We start from the raw sequence: 24,604 nt of genomic DNA, 5'->3' as shown, positions 1-24,604 counted from the left end.
GTGTTTTCATTTGGCCTCTAAACCATTTCCCTCTCCCTCTTGTTTCTGTTTGTCAAGTGGAAAGTGAATGTATACCACTTGGTGAAGTGCAGCTAGACGTTCTTATGAGTTGTTACAGTATTAAAATACTAGACGTTTCTTCAAGCTCCTGAGAGTGAATCGGGGATTATTTGTCAATAGCAAATTAGAACAAAGATTAGTTTCTCTCTGTATTGCTGAAGTTTCTTTAGTTCTTTCCTTGTTCTTTTATAGGTTGGGGTCTCTTATGGGGTAGAGCAACACTGGAGAAATAACAGAAGAAAAGCAATGAACAGTGATAACCCAATAAATGAAGTGAGACACCAGGTGCAAATATTCAGTTAATATATGAGCAACAAGAGTGGCAAGGACAACACATCTGTGTCTCTTATTTAAATCAGTGACTGAAACTGCAGCCAGCATAGGTCAGCCAGGATAAAAATCTGTGAAATCATCTGATGGCAAGATGCTAAGCATTGCTTGTCTTATCTGCACTGATTGCTGAGTTTTGGCTGCTACTATATCAACTGAATTTTCAGGGTTATCTTTCAGCATGATTATATATTTATGCTAATAATAAACTGTAAATGCAAACAATGCCAAGCCACTTCAGCTGAGGAAACATAAAATATTGCCTGTAACAAGAATGCATTCCTTGCTTACTCTGAATACTCTAAACAAAATATATGAATGGAAAAAGTGAATACATTTCCAGGTGAAGTCAATCTGAAATTTACTACAAGAGTGTATTTTATCTGTGTTTCAATATACTCTAAGTAGTACTATACTAAAATTAAACTGTTTTCTGGTTTATTCTTGTTGTATTAAGACTACTGAGAAGATGGAAGTAAGTGTCCCTGATATTTGATATTTGATTGATGTCGGACACTTGCTTTTAAACCTGTGTCTCAGTCTTTTTATTTAAGATGAATCACTAATGAAAGCTCTGAGATAGCCTGAGCTCTTATGGAAAAGCTGCAAACACATTAGAACTTATTACTGTGAGAATTTGCATTGTTTGGTAATAATTCACAAATTTTTCAAAACTACAATGTTACATAACTCAGAGTTTGGTAATAATTTGAATGAACTTAAGATAATGCAAGTTTGGCTCCTACAGGTGTTACTGATATGAAGGGGACTTCGAGATCACTGGTTTGGAATTCACTGCCAGTAATTTGATGCTCAGTCTCTCAGTGCTGCAGTCCAGTGTCACTGTCCATTCTTTTCCCTTCACATAGAGAATCCAGAATCTTCTCCTCTGCAGGTCTGCATGGTGTATGTTTCCAGTTCGTTTAGTGCACAGAAAAGAATAGTTTTTTTAAAGAGAGACTGAGGAAGAGAGAGGTGGAATTTCCCGGATCTCCAGAGATGAAAATGTCCCAGATAAAGACTTTCGAGGAACCTACATGAGTTCTGCCTGTATGAATTCCCGTTCACAGTACAATGTGCAAACATACAAAATTGGTTTGTGCACGCTGCCTCAGATCCGAAGGTATTCACTGTGTTCTGAATACCTTCACAAAATCTCCGTTCTGTTTCTTGTGCGTATGCCTCTTTTCTTTATTGGGGTAGGTGCCAAAATAAATTGGTCTTTATCATATTATCTGCAAATCTTCTCTTTTAGATGTTTGATTTAAATTGTTTAAATATACTAAATATCACCAATATGATAATTTAGAAAATAGCTGAGTTAGGAGCAGTGGAGGTTCAAGTTTTTGCAAGACTGTCTCAGCTCGAGGGTTGGGGTGTTTTTTAGGCTTTTTTCTGTCCTCACTTGAGTCGTTAGCTTTCCGTGTGTAAGAGAGTCTGAGATCTCTACTTAAATGCCAAGAAATATAACAGGGTTATGTATTAGAAAAATGCATACCAAAGTGATAAAACTAAGTGAAACCAGATCATTAAAGAGAGCTCATGTGACTTCAGCTGTTGACACATGTGCACTTGCTGCATGTCATTATTCTCAGCTGAAAATACACAGCTTTCTTTAGCTTGTTGGGTAGGTGTTACATATACCCATGGATTTCCTAGTTGTGAACTGCTTGCTGGCAAGGGACATCTGAAACACAGCCAAGCACTGGTCGTGCTTGCATTTAATGTGTTCAGAGATGTCTTCAAGGGGTTTTATTTCATTCAAAGATTGAGCTCTATGACTCTAGGCTCATTTTCTTTACGGTGTATGGCATAAAGAGTATGGAGTAGTGGCATAAGGAGGAGGCTTCAGGCTGCTGAATGCTTTATCTTGCACAAAGTTTGTATGAAAAAAATAAGAATATTTGCAGATCTCTTTATCCTGGCTTTCCAATGGAGTACAGTTTAGCCTTTTGTGTGTTAGAGCTGTTGCATCTGCAGGCCTCAAGTAACAATGTTTTGATGCAATCAAATAAGGCAAGTGATGCAATATATCACATCTATTAATTCTGAAGGGGAAATACCCATTTGCTTTAATTAGATCCACTTAACCAAATACATGTTTTACTTCCAAAAAAGGGAAGTAGAAAGCTTATTCCAAATGGAAACAACATATCTACTGTTCATAATGTATATCTTTAGTCATCATAAAATGGATTTTAAGTTACTCGGTTCTTCTCACTGTTTACTTGCCATATTCAAAAGGCAAGTGAAACAATTGGGTTTGGTTAAATATATATGAAGATGTAGAGTGGGAGGTTGTCTTCAGAACTGTTCAACTGTCTCCTATAACCTATAATTGGGTCTCCAAGGAAGTGTGAATTATGCCTGCAGCTTGAGCTCTAGCTAATGCTCTCTGAGAATAATTATTCTGATGGCTGTTGGAGGAAAGAGCAGAGGAATAGGTGCAACATGTGGACAGCAAATACAAGTGCAGTGTGTATGATAGCTGTTTGTTTCGTTATGCTAATCAATTTTCAGGGTAATAATAGGTTAATTATCCGCATTGATTTATTTCCCAGACAACTAACTTGAGCGCTCTTTCTGTTTAAACCTGACCAGACTGGAAGACCTTGAAACAAAACTGAGTTGAGGCTTTTGATGTTCAAAAGGGCTTTGTACTCCATTTCTACACACAGTGCAGAGGTTGCAGCTTGTTCTTTCAGAGATGATTGCTGCAAATTATCCACAGCCCTGCCGCTTGTAAATTAGATAGCTGCAATATAGATGGAGCAAAAACCAAAGGACACTCAGATTTCAGCTCTTTCTTTATTTGTGCTCCTCTAGAGGAACGCTCTGTACTGGGGTCACTACCTTGATGTCCACTTACTATTCCCTGGGTGCAATGCAGCATGGCAACTTTCATTAACAGAAGTGAAAAGGCTGTGGGAAGTGAGAAATCTGACCTGTGGGGAATTAGGGCTTGAATGGGATATACTCTAGTGGGCTTTGATGGAAGAACCCTGTTTTTCTGAAAGCTGATTTCCAGTATCCTAGATGTGGGGTTGGAGTGTTGAGATTGGGTGCCCATGTCTGACTGTGGGATCCTCTGACTTTGAATTTCCGTTTTCCCCAACCTACTGTCTATTTACTATTGCTGATGAGAGTGCGAGAGCGGAAATGAATACATGGCTTATGAAAAAGGGCTGCAAACCAACTCAGCAAAGTACACATCTGATGCTGAAGCTTTTCAGGGCTCAGAGGGGTGTGTGTGTGTATAAACATATATATACACACACATATATATATACATAATGTCTATTGCTCTGTACTGCTGGTGGCTTTTGTGGTGCTGTTCAGGCTTGGTAGGCTGCCACAGAAGGCTGTTATGGGAGTAGTGGAGCACTGCAAGGATGTAGTTGTAAGACTATTCCTTCACATCCTTCATGTGATGAAACTTTCTGGGAGTCTGTTCAGTACATTGTGGTCTTCACAGGTGGTTCAGTACTAGCTGATAAATCAGATATATCTGAGAATGGCTTAGATATGTTTTATCCTTCATGTCACATGGAAATAGGGATTTATCTTGCATATCACACTGAAACGGGGTTTAAATCCAACATTAGGATTCTTGCTAGCCTTTCTAAATTCACGATCATCTCTTTAGCAAAGAAGTGCGATGTCATAAATAATGATTTCAACTGATAAGCAGGAGACAATGAGCTCCAAAAAAAAAAGGATTTGTGCAAATGTTACTACATTCTTCCTACTACAAAAATATACATACAAAAATAGAGCGTGTCGGCAGCACTTTTAGCTTTTTCTTATTTCTAGATATTTTGATAACAATAATGGACCTCATTTGGACATCATGAGTGCAGCAGAGCTGAATTTGGGTCCTGATCTCTTAATGTGTAAACTCTGTTGTTTGAATCCTGTAATTCCATGTTGGATTGCTATTTAGATCCAACAATTGCATCATTCTCATACGTACAAACAGTGATTCTCTAGGGCTCCTGACTACTCGTCCCTTCACCCACAGTGCTGTAATAATATATTTAAATGAACTGTCTGTAAAGTATGGGTTCTTAAAACAAATTAACACTGTTATTTAGAGGCAGTGTTGAGATAGGAAGGGAAGAAACATTTTAGGGAATGGTCTGCAAAGCATATGGTGGGAGTAAGTGGCTTTGTAAGACCTGCTGCCTGAACCCAGAAAAGCTCTCTCCTTTCCTTCTGCACGCTTGTTCCAGGTTACTCTGAGGAGTGAGAAGACCTAGGTGGAGGGACGTAGGGTGCTGCTATTCATTCTCACTGTGGAATTTTTATTTCACCACTTCAGGAAAAATTCAACCAAGGCAACTTAAGAGAGGTCTAAATGAATCTCGGGAGGTGAGGGCAAGAAGGCAGGCAAGAGAAAAACATGCATCTTGCAGTGGCCCAGTACACCTCTCTGCCCTGCTGATTTGCCAGTGTTTCTTGCTGAAGAAGGGGGAGCAGTCCCAGATACTCTGCGGAAGGTGTAGCCGCTTCCATCTGCAGTACGGCAAAACCTGATCCCAGGGAGCACGCTGTGCGTGCAGTTCTGCTTAATAACCATCCACTTCCTAAAACAAGCGACTGTGTGTAGCTCTCTAAGTGACTGTTTATCCAGAGGACAGGTAAGGGGTTTCTAGAAAACTGTACTGCAGTGGTGATTTGCACAGCACAGTGTGCATGCTTTATATTGTTGAAGTATCTACAGCTTGTGGCTATTTGTAAACACGTGTTTACAAGGTTTAAGGTTTGCTTAATTTCAGGATAATTATTTCATAAGCCACTCTGTAGTGTATTTATTATGCCAAAATATCATTAGATTCTTTGGGGAATTTATATTGAAAAAAGTTGGGCACTTCCAGGGAGCACAGGTTTTTATTTAATGGAAAAGGAAACAAATGAGAAGCCCAATTAGCTGATCAAGTATGATCTCCAAAGTTACCATATTCAGAGGGAACCCTCTTTCAGCAAAATGCAAGTCTGTTTCTTTGGATCTAATGAATTATAAACATAGAATTCAGTATTAGGACAAGTGAGAAAGTGCTTACTTGATTAGTTGTTGTATGAGTAGGAAGCTACTTTCAGTACAGATTGCCATGGTGTTCCTATCATTTTTTTTCCTATTAGCTATTGCTCTTTTTATTCTGTAATTTTTTTGTTGTTGTTGCTGTTTTTTAACTGAGAGCTAGACATGTCTTGTTCATCTCAAGGACATTTTAGGTTTGAAATCATTGTAATTCAGTTATACACGTTATGACATATACCTAATCAAAGCTGTATCTCACTTGATTGTCTGTGGTAATGAGTTTAATACAGTATTCTGACCTGTGCGTGCATGCAACTCACTCTGTGTGTACTTTTGGAACAACGTGGATTTCAGTAGCATGGCTAGGATCTGAAAACTGGGAAATACTTGCCCCATGGCATCTAGGGCATTATTTTTAAATACCGCTGGTATTAATCAGCAACAATGTCATCTATCTCCAAATCATGATTGTTCTCAACTTCTTAATACTATTCTATTTCTCCCTCTCTCTATATAAAGAGGCTTTTGCGCATAACTGAAATTCATGCATGAAATATGTTTTCTTAGAGTATTGAAGTTTTCTTTAAAAATATTAAAGGCAATTGTACCTGTTGTCAAATTAATACATTCTTTATATAATGTATTTTGTTTCACTGGTTTGTAACAAATTAGCGCAATTCAAAGTTTGCATGAACCTGTCTGAGGCCACAAGCATTCCATTAGATATCATTCAATTGGTATAATTTGATTTAATGTTTTGCATGAACTGTGTAGTGTTGGAATGTAATAAAATGTGATTTCAATATTAACTTCTTTTACCTTATGTGGTAGATGCACAGAAGATGCCCTTGCTATGGCAAAGTACTGGACACTGCTTTTGTTTCTCAGTAAGCAGTTGTTCCCAGAAATGTTTTTTTGTAAAACGTATGCTCACCAGTACGGTGTGTAGGTGAAGGAATAACTGTGAGAGTCATGCAGTTCCCACTTCAGAAAGTAATCTGTTGCTAATTTCCTCTTTGGTCAATTTGTGACATCTTATGTAGTCTCTGTTTGGAGGTTTTCTTGTTGTATGAGTCAGATCTAGAACTAGCACTGTTTGGGCAATGCTGTTACAGGAGTAAGAAACTGGTTGAAGGTCTTGAAGGGCTAGAGATAATTCCCTGTAAAGTCAGTAGATGGGTTCCCGGTGACTGCAGCAAGAATTAGAGCAGGACCCATGAGACTTATTTGAGAAGTGCTTGCAAAATATGTTTTGCTTCCTAGCTTATCAGTCAAAATGCATTTATTTCTTTATTCCTGCTGCTATTGTTATAACTGTGATGCTTTTTTAAAGTGCTCACATGGAGACTTGAAAACTGTTCCTCATCCTAGGATTTGGCACCATAGTTGCCTGGTGCTTGTAGTATGCAGCATTTAAAAGGATTAGGAGGGCACTGTCTGTATAACATCTTGCCTTAGCTACTACAACACAACTACTGTTTTTACATTTCTCTAGAGAAATGAGCTGTTAACAGCTTCTCTGCAGGACACACAACCATAATTTGGGAAAGCACGGGGGGGGGGGATTGTGCGACTAGTATAAAGGCATTCTCATATAAAGGTGATTAGCTACAAATATTGTAGGTAAATAGGTTTTTTAGCTGCAGTTATAGTACTAAGGATGCAAAGGAAAGGATGAGTTTAGAAGACTTCTACAGCTTTCTGCCATCACGGCATCTTTAGCATCTTTATCAAATGAAGCCCCTGTGTAACTCCCATCGCCAGAGCCAAGCTTAAACAAGTCTCAAGTTACATATGCAGAAGATGAGCAAAGCATTGCCAGTTGCTTGCAATCCCTTTCCCCTGGGGTGACTGGTAGCTGAGTAGCACAGTCACGTGGATACTGGCCTGCTCTTTCTCACAACTATGTGAACACTCAGTCTTATATGAAATGCACAGTTAAATAAGTGTGAGGTAGAACTTAGTTTGTCACTTGGGCCCCCAAATCACTGTTTTGTTGTGAGTGTGACCTAGGAAAATCATAAACAATGCAATTCTCAAAAGCTTTTGCTTTTATTGCAAGAATAGAGCTAAAAAAGGTCTTAACCTTGTGAAAGTGATTCTCTATAATATGTCCTCTTCAAAGGAGATGCTACAGAACTCAAATTTTTTTTAAGTATTTATGAATGAAAGTGAACTTATTCAGCCATCTGACTGCACAGTGCTTTTGTTGAAAGTGGTAACGTAGAAAGGGCTTGTGTGTCTCTGTTAATGCAAAGTACTGTTAAAAGAACAGTAGCCCAGTTCTGAAAATGAGAGGCATTCAGTATTGGGGGTTAGAATTGTGCATCTGGTCAGGAGCTGCAGGAGCCGTGTCCCAAGGGCAGATAAAATCAAGCACTTGGAAAATATGAGTGTCTCTGATAACCATCTAGATAATTCCAAGAGTAATGGACAATTTAAGATTTAATTATTCTACAAGCCACTCTTCTTGCATAAAAATAATTTTAGTTAAGGAAAAGAGAATGCTGAACAGTGTCAATCCAGTAGAAAATTGTCATTGATCTTTCTTTTGAAAACTTGCTTTAAGTGAGTTTGCTTCATTTAGCCATAGGAAATACTGCTTTTAGTTATCATAAACTGATTATTTGGCAATGTGAGCATAACACTGAAATTTTGTTCTCAATAAAGTGGAAAAACTTAGATTAAAAAAAGGCTTGATAAAGTAAAAATAGACTGATATACTACCATCATCTCTGAAGGACTGGATTCAGGTCTACAGTAGTTTAGAAATGTGGTCAGAAATATGCATAGCCCTTTTCAAAAAAGCACTGTACCTTTCAGTAAGTGTAAATCTTAGCCCAAGAAGTCTGGGAATGAAATAGCAGAGATGCAAAAGTGCAGTCATACAGTAATGGACAGCTTCTTCTCAAACTGCAGTGTTCTCAGCGTGGGCAAATACTAGAATTCATTCCAGTTATACACAGTAGCTAATGAAGGCAGAGCCAGGTTCTGCTGCTCAGACTGTTTTTTGCTTTGCTTCAGGGTTATCTTTGGAAAAAAGCCTGGTCACCTGTGTTTTGCCACCTGTGGACTTGTAGATGTTTTGCAATGTCTGTTAGAAACTTTTGTTCTGACTTTCTGCTTCTGCTGGCAGCTTAATACTCCTCTTTGACTTCATAGTTGAAGCATAGCATGCTGCACTGTAAAACTAATATCAGGCAATGTATATTTTATGCCTGGGTGTACCTCTGGTAAAGTTTGTCTAGAAGAACAAGAGCTAGTATGCAAAAATACTAGTAGATCTGTAATAAGAAAATTCAGCTTGAAATGCAGCTCAGTTTTTGTTAGAGCTGTAAGCCCTGGTGAATTCTTGGGAATTTAGACTGGTAAATACTGAAATAAAACCCAGAACCATAGTGTATTTCTAGGAATTTTATTGCTTTGTCTTTTTTCTTCCCTATGTATTTTACTAGATCTAGCCACAAGTTACTTATGGCTTGAAGAATACCTTAGTTTCCTGGAGCTAAGCATGTTGGTGTGATGTATAAAAGCTAGCAATAACTGAAGTGTGGTTTTTATCATTTCCTGATTCACATGGCTGGTCTGTGCTCTTTCTTTTATTTATTTTTTTAAATTCAGGTATCCTTTCCTGCCCTGTGTGCAAACAGACATGCTTTGTACGAGATGTAGTTGAAAATTTTTTTCTCAAGGACTTTCCCACTAGAAATTCAGCTATGGCAAAGGTAAGTGAAAACCACTAAGCTGGGTGCCTTGTGAGTTGTTAAAACACTGCCGGATGGACACTATTTGATAAGCAGACTAAACTTCATATTGAACAACATGATTCTCTTACATTTTCCTTTGCAGAACTGTAATTACTTCACTCCTAAAGATGGACATATTGCCTTCATAGTACTTGTCTTTATTTGAAGAAGGCATTTGACTCCATATACTTGAAATCAAAGGCATTTTAAATGTTGATACTAGTGGTGTAGGACTGCATCTGTGTGACAAACCATATACTAGGAAGATGCTGAATCTCTTGGATTCCTCATCATCTCCTACTCTCAACACAAAGTGAGCATAAACAAAGATTATTGGCTGGATGATTACACCGAGATTATCTGTTTGATTCAGTGGGATGTTATTGTTTTCTGGTGACCTGTTTTAATGATGAAGTGATCACATCACATTTCGGTTTTCCATGGTGGAACAAAGGAGAATTAGAAGGCCAAAGGTTACCACCTTGGCCCTGTATTGATGTTGTATGTACAAACAAAGATGGATTTCACTTGCTTTAAGTATCTAATTAACAGGCAGGTCTACTCTCACAGTATTGCTAATTTTTTGGAACCCCAGGGGAAATAGAGGAAGGTGTGTATGTCCGCTCCCTCTGTGGTACAGTATTCTATTATCTGCATGAGTAAGAGATTTTAGAATGTGGTAGTATTGCTGATAATGGAGTTTAAACAGCTGGTAACGTGTTAAAAATAGTCTGTAATTTGCTGACTGTTTTATCCAAAGGTAAGAATTAGTATCAAAGAACTAGGGATTTGGGGCTTCACCTTCTGAGCAAGATCGTGGTCTCTTTTGTGCTTTTGATTCCTAAAGAAATTAGATAGCCATACTGGATATTCAGTTTCAGAGCCTTTGGGCACAAGGAAACACTTTTTCCAGAACGCAGGACAGAAGATATATCTTTCCACTCCTCTGCTCTCCTGTAGGAGTAACAGCACTTTAGAGGTTAGTTCTGTCCCACAGAGAAGGCCTGAGACTGCTTTAAATTGTGACTAACCCAGTGATCTGGTTCCAAAAAAGCACAGAAGAGATGTGCTTCTTCCCTGTCACAGTAGACAGTTGCCTGTCACAGTCATTTTCTCCATCTTTAAAAAGGAAGGAACGCATAACCTAATCCATGGAGTGCACTGGTGAAATTTGGTAACTAATGCGAGCAAAGTGTGTGTTGACGGCTTTAGGTATAAGGTGCCTGAAGTACAATATAGCTTTATGTAAAGCAGAAAGGCCTCTTCACATGCACTCTTCAGAGAGAAGAACAAAATTCATAAGATAGTGCTGCAGTGTTTAGAATGCCCTTATTATACTGGGATTTCTTAATTACCATGACTCACTTCATTTACCTTTCAATGAGAGTTGGTGTAGAAAGGAAATCAAATGAGAATATTTAATGTCTTCAGAAGCACTAGATTATTTTTCAGATCTTCTTTTAGAAGAAGGTTTTTCTTCTCTGTAATCCCTTAGGAGTCCTAAGAGCAATTCAGTAAAAGCAGAATACTCCCTGGAGCATAGCAGTACCCTAGAGGGACTGGGGAACCTTTCTAATAGCTTTGGCTTGCTTCCTTTTCATTGACAATCAAGTCATGTAACAGTAAAGCTTGCTTTCTGTCTTAACCCCCCCCCTCCAAAAAACCCCCCAAACCTAAAGCAACAGTCTTACCATCAGTGAGAGCAGAGAGAAGCACCAGATCATCCAACTGAGACAAAGCTGAACAGCCATCATTTTCTTAATTTATCTAACGTGTTCAAATGGGAATCTGTCAAGGCTTGTAATAAAGCATTTGGAAGCAAGATATTTCTCAGTGTACGAAATAGTGAAGCACAAATGATAGAACGTGCTATATACCAGCTGTAGGAATCCCCAAAATATGGGATTCAAAATCTCTTGCTCATTTCCCCATATAATTCTGGGAACACTCTGTGCCCTGCAGCTTAAAAGTAATGTTCAGTACAGTTCAGCATAACTTCTTCTCAGACTGTCTAACAGCCAGTTATGGGTAGGCTTATGAGTAGGCAGTTTTGGTTATTACAAAGAAGGCAGAGCATGTCTAAACTTGTGATGTGTTCCCCAAGCTGGCCCTTCATGATTACCTTTTAAATTGGCCATTTCTCTTTATACAACAAGATTTGCTCCCCAGAATAAATATCCGTACGTTTTGGTTATATAAGCTATTTTGGCTATTTGGTTCAAACTGTTGCATGTACCTTTTGAAAATGTTACTGATAAGCAAACAGCTAAAATACCAGAATAGCAACACAAGTACTTTCCAGCCTAGACTATATAAGACATTTAAAACTTTGCTTTGATGCCTTATTGTCAAGAATTGCTCAACCTCTTAAAAAAATATATATTAGAAATACAACTCTTAAACAGTGAATTGATAAGGGACCTGTTGTGAAATTCCAGCCTCACTGAAGGGAATGGTAAAATTTGCATGAATTTCAATGGAACCAAAATTTTTATTCTTGGGCTGAAGTGAAATCTTTGAGCCAAACTTGAGTCTCAGAAGTTAGGTAGATGCAGATGTTCCACTTAATATTTAAGCTGTGATTTAAAACTAGAAAAATCAGCAAAGGAAGAACTAATTTTTCTCCCCTCAGGCAATCTAAAGTCATGATCTGAGACAGGGTGAAGAGAAAATCTATTACCTTTCCCAAGGCTTGAATCAGGGCCTGTGCGTTGAATGCATGCTGTTAGATCCTTCTCTTCGTGCTTTCCATCAGAACAGTTGGGATGCAATTTTAACTAAACTGAATTGAAGCTGAGCTGATGTCCAGCAGAGAGGACATCATAGGAAGTCACTTTGCCACTTCATATTAGTTGCTTGAGTAGCAGTGATAGTAGTAACGGTACTCAAGAACTATGCATAATACAGGAGATGTTTCCTAAACTTGTAGGAAATGTTTGAGTGCGATGATAAGCCGCTGACAAAACTTTTAATGCTTTGATGATAAAACTATATCACAATGATCACTCTGGGAAATTGTATGGTGCTATGGTAAGTCAATGAATATTGATATTAGGAATTCTCAGACAAGATATTTTATGCCTTGTGCAAATCCTTTTTTAAGTAAAGTATCATCATAGCTATCTTGGAATACCTCTTGAGTTTGTCCTGGATAACAAAGAAATCAAATTACCTACCTCATTTAAGTGCTGCTTTATGGATTTCACCTTTAGTGACTGTTCTAGACAACATGGCCTGTATAATAAAGGAGAAGAGGGCATTCCCTGAACGGTTGAATCAGTACAGATGACAGTTAATTAAAAGTTCCAGTTCTTCTCATACTCCCACGTCTGTCTTATCTCTCATCACATTTGATATCAATATATAAATTGAGCTCATCTTTGTTCAACTCTCTTTAGGGAACAGGAACTAAGTTTTTCATTAATAGTGTGTGGGTGTCTCTATATTGTTTTCAAAATTGCCTTACCATTTGGCATGTTTTATTGTATTTTTCTGATAGTTACGCTGTATCACTGTCAGAGTTGTTCATGCAATCCTACAGCCAATATAGTAAACTCTAATTTTAAGTAAACAATGTGGATCTAGAGTAGCTCTATTGAATTTGCTCCAATTTAAATTCATATACCTGAAAGTAGATGAGGACCCCAGGCTATAAATTTTGTAGGTTATTTGATAACCTTTAATGGGCAGAAATGAGTGAATGTCACTAAAGCAAGATAAGGTAAAATGTTTCTTGATAATGTTGTCATTTGGGAGGAAATGATAGTTAGATTAAAAAATTTTTGATGGTTATCTTTCACTCTCCTTTAATGTTTTCTTTGTTTTGTAACCTAGACAATCTTTGAGGTAGAAAATATTTTTATTTAAGAAATGGGTACACTAATTTGATGTGTTAAAGCCATCAGTAAGTATTGCAACACTAATAGCAAGGGACTAAAAAGCACAGCATTCACTTTCAGAAGTAACTTTCACCAGCCTTCCTTATACTGAAATCGGACAAAATTAATGGATTTTTCAGTTCAGAAGAAAGTCATTGTGATTAATTGTTCTGATCTCATGTGTAACACAGAACCTAGAATTTTACTGAATAGTTCCTGCATCATGTCATAATTATGCTCAATTGTACTAGACCATAGAAAGACACACAATTTGGTTTAACAGCTCCAAATCTTTATTTTATGCTGATCCCTTTAACAGTAACAGTACTCTTAATCACTTTAATCACACTAGTTTGAGGAAGAAAAAAATCTCAAGCTTACCAAGCTGAATCATAGTCTAAGATAACAGTATCTACAAGCCAGTTCATTATCCTTGTATTTAATTGCACTTTTTGTTCTCAGAGTTGCTCCACGTGTAAAGAGAAGAGACCTGCTCACAGTCTCTGTACAAGCTGCAATAAGTGGCTGTGCAGTTCATGTACAGAGGAACACAGACATAGCAAGGAAACTGGAGACCGCTTCCTATCTGTATCCATGAAGGGCTGTTCAGGTACAGAAGATGCACTTTGAAGTTTTATGTTTCTTCTAATAACAGTTATTCAGCTGAAAATGGAGCAGTCTCGGGCTCTGTGCTAGAGACACCATGCTCCATGTGAGTCTGACTCAGAAGGGTTTGTATGTGTGAATGAGAGATTATGCCATCCGCTACAATAATAGGGGCCTAAACCTACCCTCGCCACAATCAATGCTCCATATTATCTGATGCATTTTGGCTACATGAGTTCTATGGAGGTACAGTCTCTTCCCTGGGCCTTTTCAGTCTGCAGAGCATCAGGTTAGGATTTGGTAGGCTTCCATGGCAATAGGTCTTGCTCTTTCAGTGTTTCTGTCCCTTTTTTGATACTTGCCTTCAGGAAACCACCAAAGCAATCCCTGTGCTTGCAGGCAGGATGGAGGAGGGAGGGTCGCAGAGAGGAAAAGACTGTGACTACTGTAGGATGTTCCTTTCCTAAGCCTGGAGTGAAAAACAGGGTTCCCGAGTGCAACCAGTGTATTACTGTCAGTAAGCACAGCTGGAACCCACTGACAAATGCATCTCATATTGCTCTACAGTGATGATCCACAGAGGAGGGTGATCATCTGCTGCTATTGTTCATTATTTTTGTTGCTCATATGCCAGAGGTCTGCTGAGGAGTGTGCTAACCTAAACTTACATATGATATTTGTAATCTAAAATAAGAGTCTTGCAATTTATACAATGTTTACAAAGTTTACATTTTGCTCACATGTGAAATTATTTGTGCTAGAGAGTTTGTGCTGCACTATCATTCTTTGTAAGGAACATGAAAGATGGAACAAGGAATAAACATAGATACAGCCCACTGATTATAATGGTTTTCTCTGGCTTTAGGATTTTGCATATAGAAGCCTCTGCTTTATTTTTAGCACAGAGTTCTTTTAAGTCCTGGGTGTTCCTATGAAACAGCTTGAGGCACTTCACATGAGACATGATACGTGGTTGCCAATAGAGTGAAAACAAGAAAAATAGTCTGTAAGAATAATAAAAAAGCACAGATGACAGATTTAAATGTTTTCTAGGTCTTTTCTGGAGAAAATATAAACTGAAACACCCCCGCAAATGCCTTGATTGGATGGACAATATGTTTTTCTTCTTGAGTTGATGGCACGATAAGGACTGTGGTTTTGAGGTTCTAGCTGTTTATAATTTCATTTCACTCTGAGTAAGGCTTACCAACCCATTTTTGTTGACAAATAACGCTAAGAAAATCTACCTGTGGCTTAGTTGTGGTATTGTTTGCTGTATAAATAAAAAGATACAAAAACACTTTTTTACTAAAATGCTTTGTCATCTATTTAGTCCTAAATACTCTGCTGAAACAAAGAATAATGAACAAAGAGGTTAGTAGTACATATAGGCTAGTTAATCTAAAACACAGTTGGGGATGTAAAATAAATAGCCCCTCGGGATATTTCAAAGAAAGCAAAAGCTAGGACATATTACAACCTGGTCTGAGATTTTTTTCTTTCTTGGAAGTAAGGCTTCTTCTGCTTTCAGGTTCAGTAACCTTCAGTCTCTGTATGGTGCTTCTGAACTACAGCTACCTTCTCTTTAAGCTCTTGCACCTGTTTAGAGACTCTCTATTCTATCACTCTTGCATCTTTAAAATGTTGTAACTTTTGCTATTTTCTTTGCAAGGGACAGACTTTTTCCTCACCTGAAAACTAAGATTCACTGGGTCTGAAATGAAGTAAAGTAGAACCATCACCCCCGGCTGATCCTGTCTATTCTGACATTTGTATAATTTTGATAAACAAGGTCTTCCTTGAGGAGGAGATATAAAGGAACCTGGCTTCCCATGGAAACGTCTCTTTCTGCTTATTCCTTTGCAATATCTATCATCTGTGTAATGCCTCTGATCTTGCCCACCCCGCCATGCAGAATCTGCAGGTCTCCATCCCGGTCCTTCCCTGGACCTTTTACCCTGTGAACCACTTGCCCCATGCTTCCTTCCAGGGCCTGCAGGACCCAGGTCATGCAGCTGAACGACTGAGCTGGCTACCTGGCAGCGCCCCCGGCCTCTTGAGGTCATGCTGCAGACAAGTGTGCTAAATTCATGTGATTTTTTTAAGATTTCTACCCTCAGGTCAAATTTGTGTTCTGAAGATAATGGGGGAGGGTAAAATGGGGCAGGACTGGACTGGGACAGAAAAACTGTATATTGCAGAAGAATTTTCTCAGGAAAAAGTTTAAAGGGAGCCTGATCTCCCCCCTGCCATGGACTCATCTTTTGGAAGTCTGAAGTGAAGATCCGTAAGAAGCAATGCTGCTGTCAGGGGTTTCCTTGTGAGGGCTTCTTGGCATTGGAAATACCATTCCTGGTTGAAAATAGCTTTGTTTTATTCACCTTCACAACATTCTGTGAGGGCACTAGAAACGTCTAGTAGCTGGGGGGGTTTTCTAGTTAAGTTAGACTCCATTGTTTCAAATATGTTCATTGGGAATTGAAATGGTCTGTGTCACAGTTGTTTAGCTAAGAACACTCACTGAACTCTTACACTGAAAAACAGGACCTTATTTTTAAGCATAAAACCAGATAAGTAAAAAGCAAGTGCCGAGCATCACTTTGACTTAAATTTTTTCTACCTAGTATTTATATATTGTTCAGTTGCTCCAGTATATTCTTTTTGGCTGAACCACTTAGAGGTACTCTCAAAAATTCCGGTTCTAACTTAGGAGTGCCAGGCTAACACAGCTGATGATGAACATGAACTGATGCTGAGATGTGGTTCGCAGATGATTAAATGATGGGCCAAGACAGGAATGCTTTTTATATAACGGTGAATGAAGGAGGCAGCCTGTATACAGCAACATCAACAGCATCTTTTTCACAGCCACTGTATTTTCCTGATAGTAAAAAAAACCCCAAAAAGCAAAAAAATACCCTTCTGGATCTGTGGCCAATAGATGTGAAAACTTTAAAGTCTGCTTGTAGAATGAATGTGGTGTGTATTGGAGAATGCCAAGGTGGGCCCTGGGAGCATAACATGAGCAATGCTTTTTGACAGAGTAAGGAACTGTTCTGGAGGAATAATCTCTGAAGAGCAAACCTTGCACTGGAGGGCTTGGCATTAACGCTAGGAATAAGAGAATCTCATTATATGCAAAGTTCTGCTGTGCTCTCAGACTACTTAAATTCAAAAAATCAGAACTTTTTTCTCTTAGTCTCAGTTTTCTTAAAAAGGAGATTCAATTTTAGTATAGATTATCTCCTAGTTAAGTGGAAGCCTGTGCTTTGCATTTGAGTAGAAAAATTGCTTTTGCCAAAACTACATTAGAACTAAATGAGCTGGTACTTACATACCAACTATTTATAAGCCGATTCACCCACTGAATTATTTTCTCTTTGCTCTACTACTCGTTACTTGCAGTCTCTCAAGGTTGAATATGAACCTATAAAATCAAAGTGCAAGCCATTGCAAATTATGCAAGTTGAGGGGGGACTGTATTAGCCAAGATGAGATTCCTCTTTCTCAGTTGTCATCTGCTGGTTAGAATAACAGAGATTCAAGAATTCCTGTTTATTGTTCTGGAGATCCACCTGAGATAGGAAAATGCAGACTGCAGGAAATGGTGACTCAAGTGATGCTAATTCAGAATTTGGAGCAACTGAACTTTCCCTTTTTTTCATGTGACGTTCTGCTCAGGAAACTAACTTGGATAGTGGGGGTCAAGATGTCTGCTCCTAGAAAAAGCAGGTTCACGTGCTTGTTTAGCTGCTGATTCATATAAATTCAACTAATTTTAAAACTGAAGAACCTAGCTCTGAGCTGAGTATAAATTAGGTCTTGAATACCTACTGCTGTGGTTTAGTAGCAGTTCACCCTGATATGTCGTTGAACTGGGGAATTACTAGAGGCAGAGACTGTGGGTCTGTGTTGTAATTAGATAACATTGATTTTCATCCTTCTCAGTTTGCATTTGAAATGTGCTTGTCTCTTAAATCTGACACAATCCTGAAAAAAATACTGATTTCTTTGGGATGATTGCAGTCACCCAAAGGCTAAAGAACCCTTCATGGAGAGAAAGAAAATTGAGAAGTCATTACATAAGATTGTGAACGAGCTTCATTATACTTGGATCTTAAAGAGCACATGTCCTGATGAGCAGGAGCTGTTTAAATATTTCTCCAAATACACATATCATGGATAACTCGATCCTGAGTTTTCAAAATACAGCTTTCATGCTCTGCAGGGGCTGGGAGATGGGCACAGAAGACCAAGAGGGGCTTTTCCAACTCAGGAAAATTAAGATAAATGTTTTGGAGTTTTTATTCTGTTTTTCTTTCAAGATTTGATATGTGATGTGATAGGGGAGGAAGAGATGGTCTTTGACATACAACTGCTTGGTTATATATTATTTGCCTTGTCTGCTGCAGTTTTTAATGCAAAAGTACATACTTGCAGTGCAATCAGAGAAAATTTTGCAGCGGAGGTGAATAATGCACCTGGATACAAAAAAATTATTGGCATGGGCTAAAAAAAACCCCTTAGGTTCAACATCCCATTTTTAATAATGCTATGTATTAGCTTTTGATTTAATGATAATATAAAAAATATACTTTCCTGAAAAATAAAGTGTGGTACTCTAGTAAGTAAATCATAAAATGTAAACTATGTAATGCTGTTACATAAAAATGATCTAATCAATCACGAACTATCTTCTTGCATGTTGGGTCAATAAAGGGAGAAAAAGCTAATGGAATGGGGGGAAGTAGAGCAACCAACTCAGAAATATTTAGACAGCAATCCAAAAAGTAAGATGCTTGGCTTTACCTGCTCAGGTGCATGTTTTCTTTATAGCGTGGCATGGATTTTCTCCACACTTTCATTTTCTGTCAGCTCTTAAATTTTCTTAGCCTTTCTACTTGTGTTGTGTGTTTTCCAATTTGAAAATAGATTGAAGTGACTGAATTAGTATAGCTTGCTGTATCTTGTGTCTCTGTGTTGTTGCAGTAGAACCAGTTCAGAGGCTTGATTGTATAAAAAGCTCCATTTTGCTAGAGGATCAGGCATGGTCCCTGCCACAAGGTTTTTTTAGCTTAGATAAATAAGATGGATTTAGTGTGGGAAAATAGAAGAATTTTTCTCATTTTTATAAGCAAATAATGTTATATAAGTAAGTAATTTTTAATTTTTTAAAGTTTTTATCAGTAAACATTGATCTAAAGGTGCTTGCTTTATTGAATTTCTCATGTGTTTGTAAAAATGACAGGATAGTGTCATTGGAGGATACAAATGTGTGATTTTCTTCTCCTCCCTTATACTTCTGTATGTGCTAATAATGTTGATGGTCCTGTAGACAAAGGTTTTGAACATTCACCTGCATAAATCTGTCATTGTACCTTAACTCTGCTTGGGCTTTCAGACCGTTTTGAGCAAATGATGGGTTTCCCTAATACTAATGCTGGGTGTTCCTTAACACTTTACACTGTTAAAATAATTGTCTCTGAAGTCAAAGTTTTGGGAATCCAAGTCAAGAGGTTTCTCTGAACTTTTCAATTTTCTTGCATTCTTTCATTGAGTGTTCTTTTTTTCTCAAGCAATTCTGCTATATCCAAGAAAGAAGACAAGAATAGATTAAAAAGGAACAGTACTTCTCTTGTGTTTCTGCTGTCCATCACTTACTCTTCATTATCTCACTCTTTTAGAAATTCCTTATTAGAAAATGTATTAGTGCATAATATCAATATGCTTTAGCTGCTGAAGTTTATGTACTGCATTTATAATGAAACCAAAACAGTAAAAAAAAAAAAAAAAAAAAAAAGAAAAAAAGAAAAAATCCCCCACGTGACTTTTTAAGAATTAAGGATTTCCTTGCTTCTGCTGTGACTTCAGATTTATTTAACATATTTACTTTTCTACATTTTAGAATACAGTTTTGTTGACTGTTTTGCCAACCCAGAGAATTAAGTCATGAGGCAGGTTCATAAAATCAATGGGATATTTAAAACTCACGTGAATTTAGAGGACAATATAAATTGAGTTTAATTACATGTTTCTAAACCTCTTTGATATGCTCAATTTGTAGGATCTACAAGACCAGTAAAATTCTCAAACAAACCCTGCTTCGTATAATCAGATGGTTCCAGAATCTGGGTCTTTAAAAATAGCATCAAGACTTTCAACAAAATTGTGAGAGTTGGCAACTCTCTTTTCGAACTATAATAGCAGTTTCTCTCAGTGACACCATTGCTTTGTATTCCTCAGCAGCTGAAGATGAAGCAAGTGAATTTTCCTTATTTTGTCCAATGCATACTCAAGAGCCGCTCAAGGTGTTCTGTGAGACCTGTGATACCCTTACGTGTCGCAGCTGCATTCTGACAGAGCATAAGGAACATAGGTACCAAACATTAATTGCTCAATGTCTGTTTCATAATCCCATCTAAAAACATATCTAATTTAAATTTAAGACTGTTCATCTGCATTTTCTGTCAGCTGAAACTGTAGTCTAGGTCAAACTTACAGGCCACAGCAAACTCGGTTCAGTTGTCTTCTGCCCAAGCCAGGTGACACATGGGTTACTATTCTCACAGGATTATACACTGCTCTCAGCAGTGTACACCCTCCTGCTTGAATTATCTGCCCAAATACTGTATATACATGCATCTAACTCCTTGCGGTTGTGCTCAAAGGCAGAAGCTGAACATGGTTCAAATCCTTGTATTTACCTTAATCAAAGACACCAAGACTACACAAGGTGAGAGTTACCAACGCTGAAGCTTGCTGTTTGTGTGCAGAAGTGTGTGAGTCAAGTAAGAAATTGTATGTAGACAGTGACAGGGTGATTCCTTGTAACATGAGCCTGTCTCTGTGGGAGGTGGTAATGTTTGGGATAGCAGTCACAGAGCATTTGTAGTAGGAAAGAAGGTGGTGACTGGGTCCAGACAGGCTATAAGGCAGCTGCACCCCTGAACTGTCCATCTGACAGTAACTGACTTGAACATGCCTGCTTCTTCTGCTTTAGGCATATAGCTTCTGCCTTCAAATATAGAAAGCCAAAATCAATCTATAGGAGTTACATTAGAAAGAAGGCAGAAGAAATTTAGGAAGAGCAGTACCTGTGGCAGCTGAAATGGATTGCCAGAGTTACAGATGCCAGCTCCTACAGTTCACACACTACAGGCAAAGCTGTTGGGTGGCAGACAATAAACATGTAAATAAATAAAGGATGGCCCTATCTGAGAATTCAGTGCTTAAGTATGGAGGCTGAAGTCCAGCTAAGACCCCTTTGAACATTGTCAGGAGGTATGAACTCCTTATCAGCATGGGCTACCAACCTTCAGTAATGTAAATGATTTATTTTTCAGACTAGTAAAGAATGTTTTTAAACACAAGTTCTAAAAGATTTAACCTAGGTTTTCTGGCAGTCTACCAGATGTCTGGAGTGGCCTTTTTCTTAAATAGGTCTATGCCTTTATACTTCAACCATTGCACAGAGAAAAGAAGAGCTAAGGCTCTCGTTTGCATAAGCTATATTCAATAAAAGGTCCAGTGGTTAGGACAGCTCCCTCTTGGCTCACCATGGGATTCAGGCTTTACAAATAAAGCAAAATGGACCCTCTGACCTGTGCATCCTGCTGAGTCCTCAGTGGGTCTGTCTGGCTGCAGAGAGAAACAAGCCGTACTCAAGGGAAACACAGAGCAGCAGGTGACATCTAGCAGTGGGCAGTTTTGCTTAGTGGTTCTAGTGGCTGCTGCAACGCTAGATTCAGGAATTCCCCTCTAGCTTGTAACATCAGGAAGTGCAAACAGTGCTTTATTTGAGCATATCAAAGAAGAACACAGCCATTCTTTAACTTCTCAATAGTTATTTGTCAACAGAAAAGAGCGTGGTGTGAGAATTTCCCTTCCTTTCTCAGGTTCAGACACCTTGATGAAGCTCTGCAAAATCAGAGGGCTATCCTGGAGAATGTCATAGCTAAAGTGGAAGAGAAAAAAAATGGGATTCAGGTTTCGGCTAAACAGATTGAAGACAGGTAATTGTTATGCATTAATTTCTTGAAAGTGGGTGATCAGTAAATACATTATTTTTGCTAAATGTAGGTTACCAGCAGTAATTGCAGATGCTATGGTTTTTTTTGGAGAGCAGGAAGTAATAGGAAGATTAAAAATACTAAATTTATCTTTAAATGGTGCTCACATGTCATGGTATTGTACTATAGGGTTTGGTAGTCCATATGAGGCATGTGACAGCTGACTTCAGAGTTTAATGTTTTATTTCTATAGTCTACTTTTTCTGAACTAGAATTTAAAAAGATGAGAAATAAAGATAACTTTGAAATAGCTTATTTCTTCAAGAAACCTCAAAACAAGCTACAGTTTTAGTCAAGACTGATATAAAAATGAAAATATTTCATTATTTAAACTAGATTTCAACTACTGATTATGTCTTAGCTGTCAGTTTTATTAATGTAGAAGACATACTCTTTCAAGTGTTTGAAATAGGTATAAATCTATTTATACTCTAGCATAAAGTGAAGTCATTAAGTAGAAATTAATTTTTATTTCAACCCTTTGTTGTTAACGGGCCATCTGAATTGCGTGAGTTTTTTGGATGTGGCTCTGCATGTGCTTGTTGAAGAAAAACTTGGACTGTTCATAGCATGATGTTTGTTAGTGTCAATCAGCATTAGCATGTTTGAAGAGAAGTGTAGCAAAACTTACGGGAAATGATACAACTTTCATTGGATTTCTTTGCCAATACTTAGATCAGTTCTTGTAATAAGTAACTATCAAGCACTGAATGACTTATCAGTTCACTCATCTTCCCCATAGGTTGCTTGAAGTAAAACATTTATACAAAAAAGTTGAGAATCAAATCAAAATGGCCAAGATGGTTTTGATGAATGAAATCAATAAACGAACAAACATCCTTCTTGAACAACTTGAAGTAAGTAACAGTAGTTTCTTTGATATCTTGGGAAATTAAACTAAATTAAAATTAAATCCCAATGCCAATGAAAGGAATACAGATTGTGAACGTTAGTGTCCCTTTGTTTATGTTTTCAAATATATCTTTTTCTGCAGTTGTAGGTTTGGATCAATGGTTGACAAGGATTTATGATAAAGTGACAAAATGAATGCATGTTATGAGTTAATCATGTTTTCTAATGTAGTTACAGAGAATGTGTGTGCACATTTTGTGTACTTCAAAACAAACTAGCTTCTTGTTTTCCTGTTTGTTGTTTTTCCTGAACTCAGACTTATCAGTTGAATAGGGTTTGCTTTCTCTTTATGACTGGTAGTTTAGAGTTTCTACATAACAGTGCCAATGCAAATAATGCATAATGTAATGCTGATGATTGTATGCATTATGTCTGTCTGAATGATGACAAGTATCTCCTACTGTTTCACATTATTAATAGAGAATCACCAGTGAAAGGAAGCAGAAATTGGAACAACAGCTGCAAGGTGTTGTGGTTTTAAGCAGACAGGTTGAACACGTGCAGAACTTCATCAGCTGGGCAGTGTGCAGTAAAAACAGCATCCCATTTCTCTTCAGTAAAGAACTGGTAAGAGCAATACTTGTTTTCTCAGTAAAGTGAAATTGTGCAGTGAATGTGAGAACTGTTTTAATGATTTACTGTTTCCCAAATGAAACACTTTTTATGGTTTTACAATCATGAATAAAATCATAATCCTTTGATTTTTCACCAGATTGTATTTCAGATACAGCGCTTATTAGAGACAAACTGTAACACAGACATCGGCCCTCCCCTGAAGATCAGATTTACTTGGGATCCCTCCTACTGGACTAAACAGCTGTCCAATTTAGGTAAGAAAAATAAAGTGTTTTTGTTTATTAGACAAGTGCCCAAAACTAGATGAGACAGATGCAGAAAATACAGTACCTTCCCTAAAGTGCTCTCCTTTTTTGTTTTGACTTCTGGTTTAGTTTCTTTTGTTACAGACCTGAAGAAAAGTTACTGTGACCGAACTTTTCTGTTTTCCCAGTTATATCAACTTGTTCATTAAAAGACATCATTATTTATAAATATTATCCTACAAACATTACCTATAAATGTACCATATAAATATTATTTTTGATCTTAAAACATTGCAGTGTAAGAACGCAACTACTAGTTTAGTGATAATACTGTCCAGGGCTTAAGTGGTGCAAAACATATGGTTTCTAAGCACTATTTCCCTGCCCTAATGCATTCTTAAATAAATGAAAGATGTTGGATAATTAACTTTTTTTTGTTACATGACAAACAGTATACAAGCTGGCCACAGTGCAGCTGCTAGGCTGTCCATGTAAAAGTCATAGAAATTCTTATTATGATAGTGGTAGAATTGCTTAAAGATAAAAGGTTTCTAAGGTTGATAATACTGACTTGTTTAGGTAGGGTCACAACAAAATATGATCATAATCATTCTACAAAAACTACATAGTGATTAAAAAAATGTAACTGGATTACTTCAAGTCTGTGAGAACGATGGGTCCTTGTTCCAAATAGTTAGAAATAGTCAGAAAACAGCGTTCCAAACCCACAGAATACAAAGGAGTGAGAGTCACAGAAAGACATTTTAAGTTCTATACCAACGTTCTTTTGCCTTATTTTGTAGTAATGTACACAGAATGCATTGACATAGCAACCCTTTTGCTTTATTAGCTTATGTTTCACTTTACAACACACAATAAGACTTCAAGCTGTTTGTTAAATGGCTTTGACCTGGTTATTTTAATATTTATTGTGAGAAGAAGAGCTTAGGGATAAGCAATGGACCTGTTGTTGATTTGCATGAAACTTTAAATAGGAATTAATTACAGTACATAAAACCCTCCCAAATTCTCTAGTTAACAGCTAATGTTTCAATTGATGTTTTTACATTATAAAATATTAAATGTAATCAAGTATAAACTTCTAACTGAAATTACTTAGAACGTAGTGGTACTGGCTGTC

General features: G+C 37.6%; 1 protein-coding gene across 1 annotated transcript in view; it reads left to right on the top strand.

Moving 5' to 3' along the window:
- TRIM66 (tripartite motif containing 66) overlaps positions 1-24,604 on the top strand; it is a 51,743-nt gene that overhangs the window by 1,594 nt on the left and 25,545 nt on the right. Inside the window, exons 2-8 of the mRNA XM_013957905.2 lie at positions 9,053-9,156; positions 13,518-13,665; positions 19,905-20,037; positions 21,557-21,673; positions 22,473-22,587; positions 23,063-23,209; positions 23,355-23,472. Of these exons, the coding sequence (XP_013813359.1) occupies positions 9,053-9,156; positions 13,518-13,665; positions 19,905-20,037; positions 21,557-21,673; positions 22,473-22,587; positions 23,063-23,209; positions 23,355-23,472 (882 nt within the window). The remainder of the gene's footprint in view (positions 1-9,052; positions 9,157-13,517; positions 13,666-19,904; positions 20,038-21,556; positions 21,674-22,472; positions 22,588-23,062; positions 23,210-23,354; positions 23,473-24,604) is intronic.

The sequence above is a fragment of the Apteryx mantelli genome, chromosome 4 (assembly GCF_036417845.1).
Source record: "Apteryx mantelli isolate bAptMan1 chromosome 4, bAptMan1.hap1, whole genome shotgun sequence".
Lineage (NCBI taxonomy): Eukaryota > Metazoa > Chordata > Aves > Apterygiformes > Apterygidae > Apteryx > Apteryx mantelli.
Note: the sequence above shows the minus strand (reverse complement) of the source record. Positions and strands in the feature narration are given on the sequence as shown.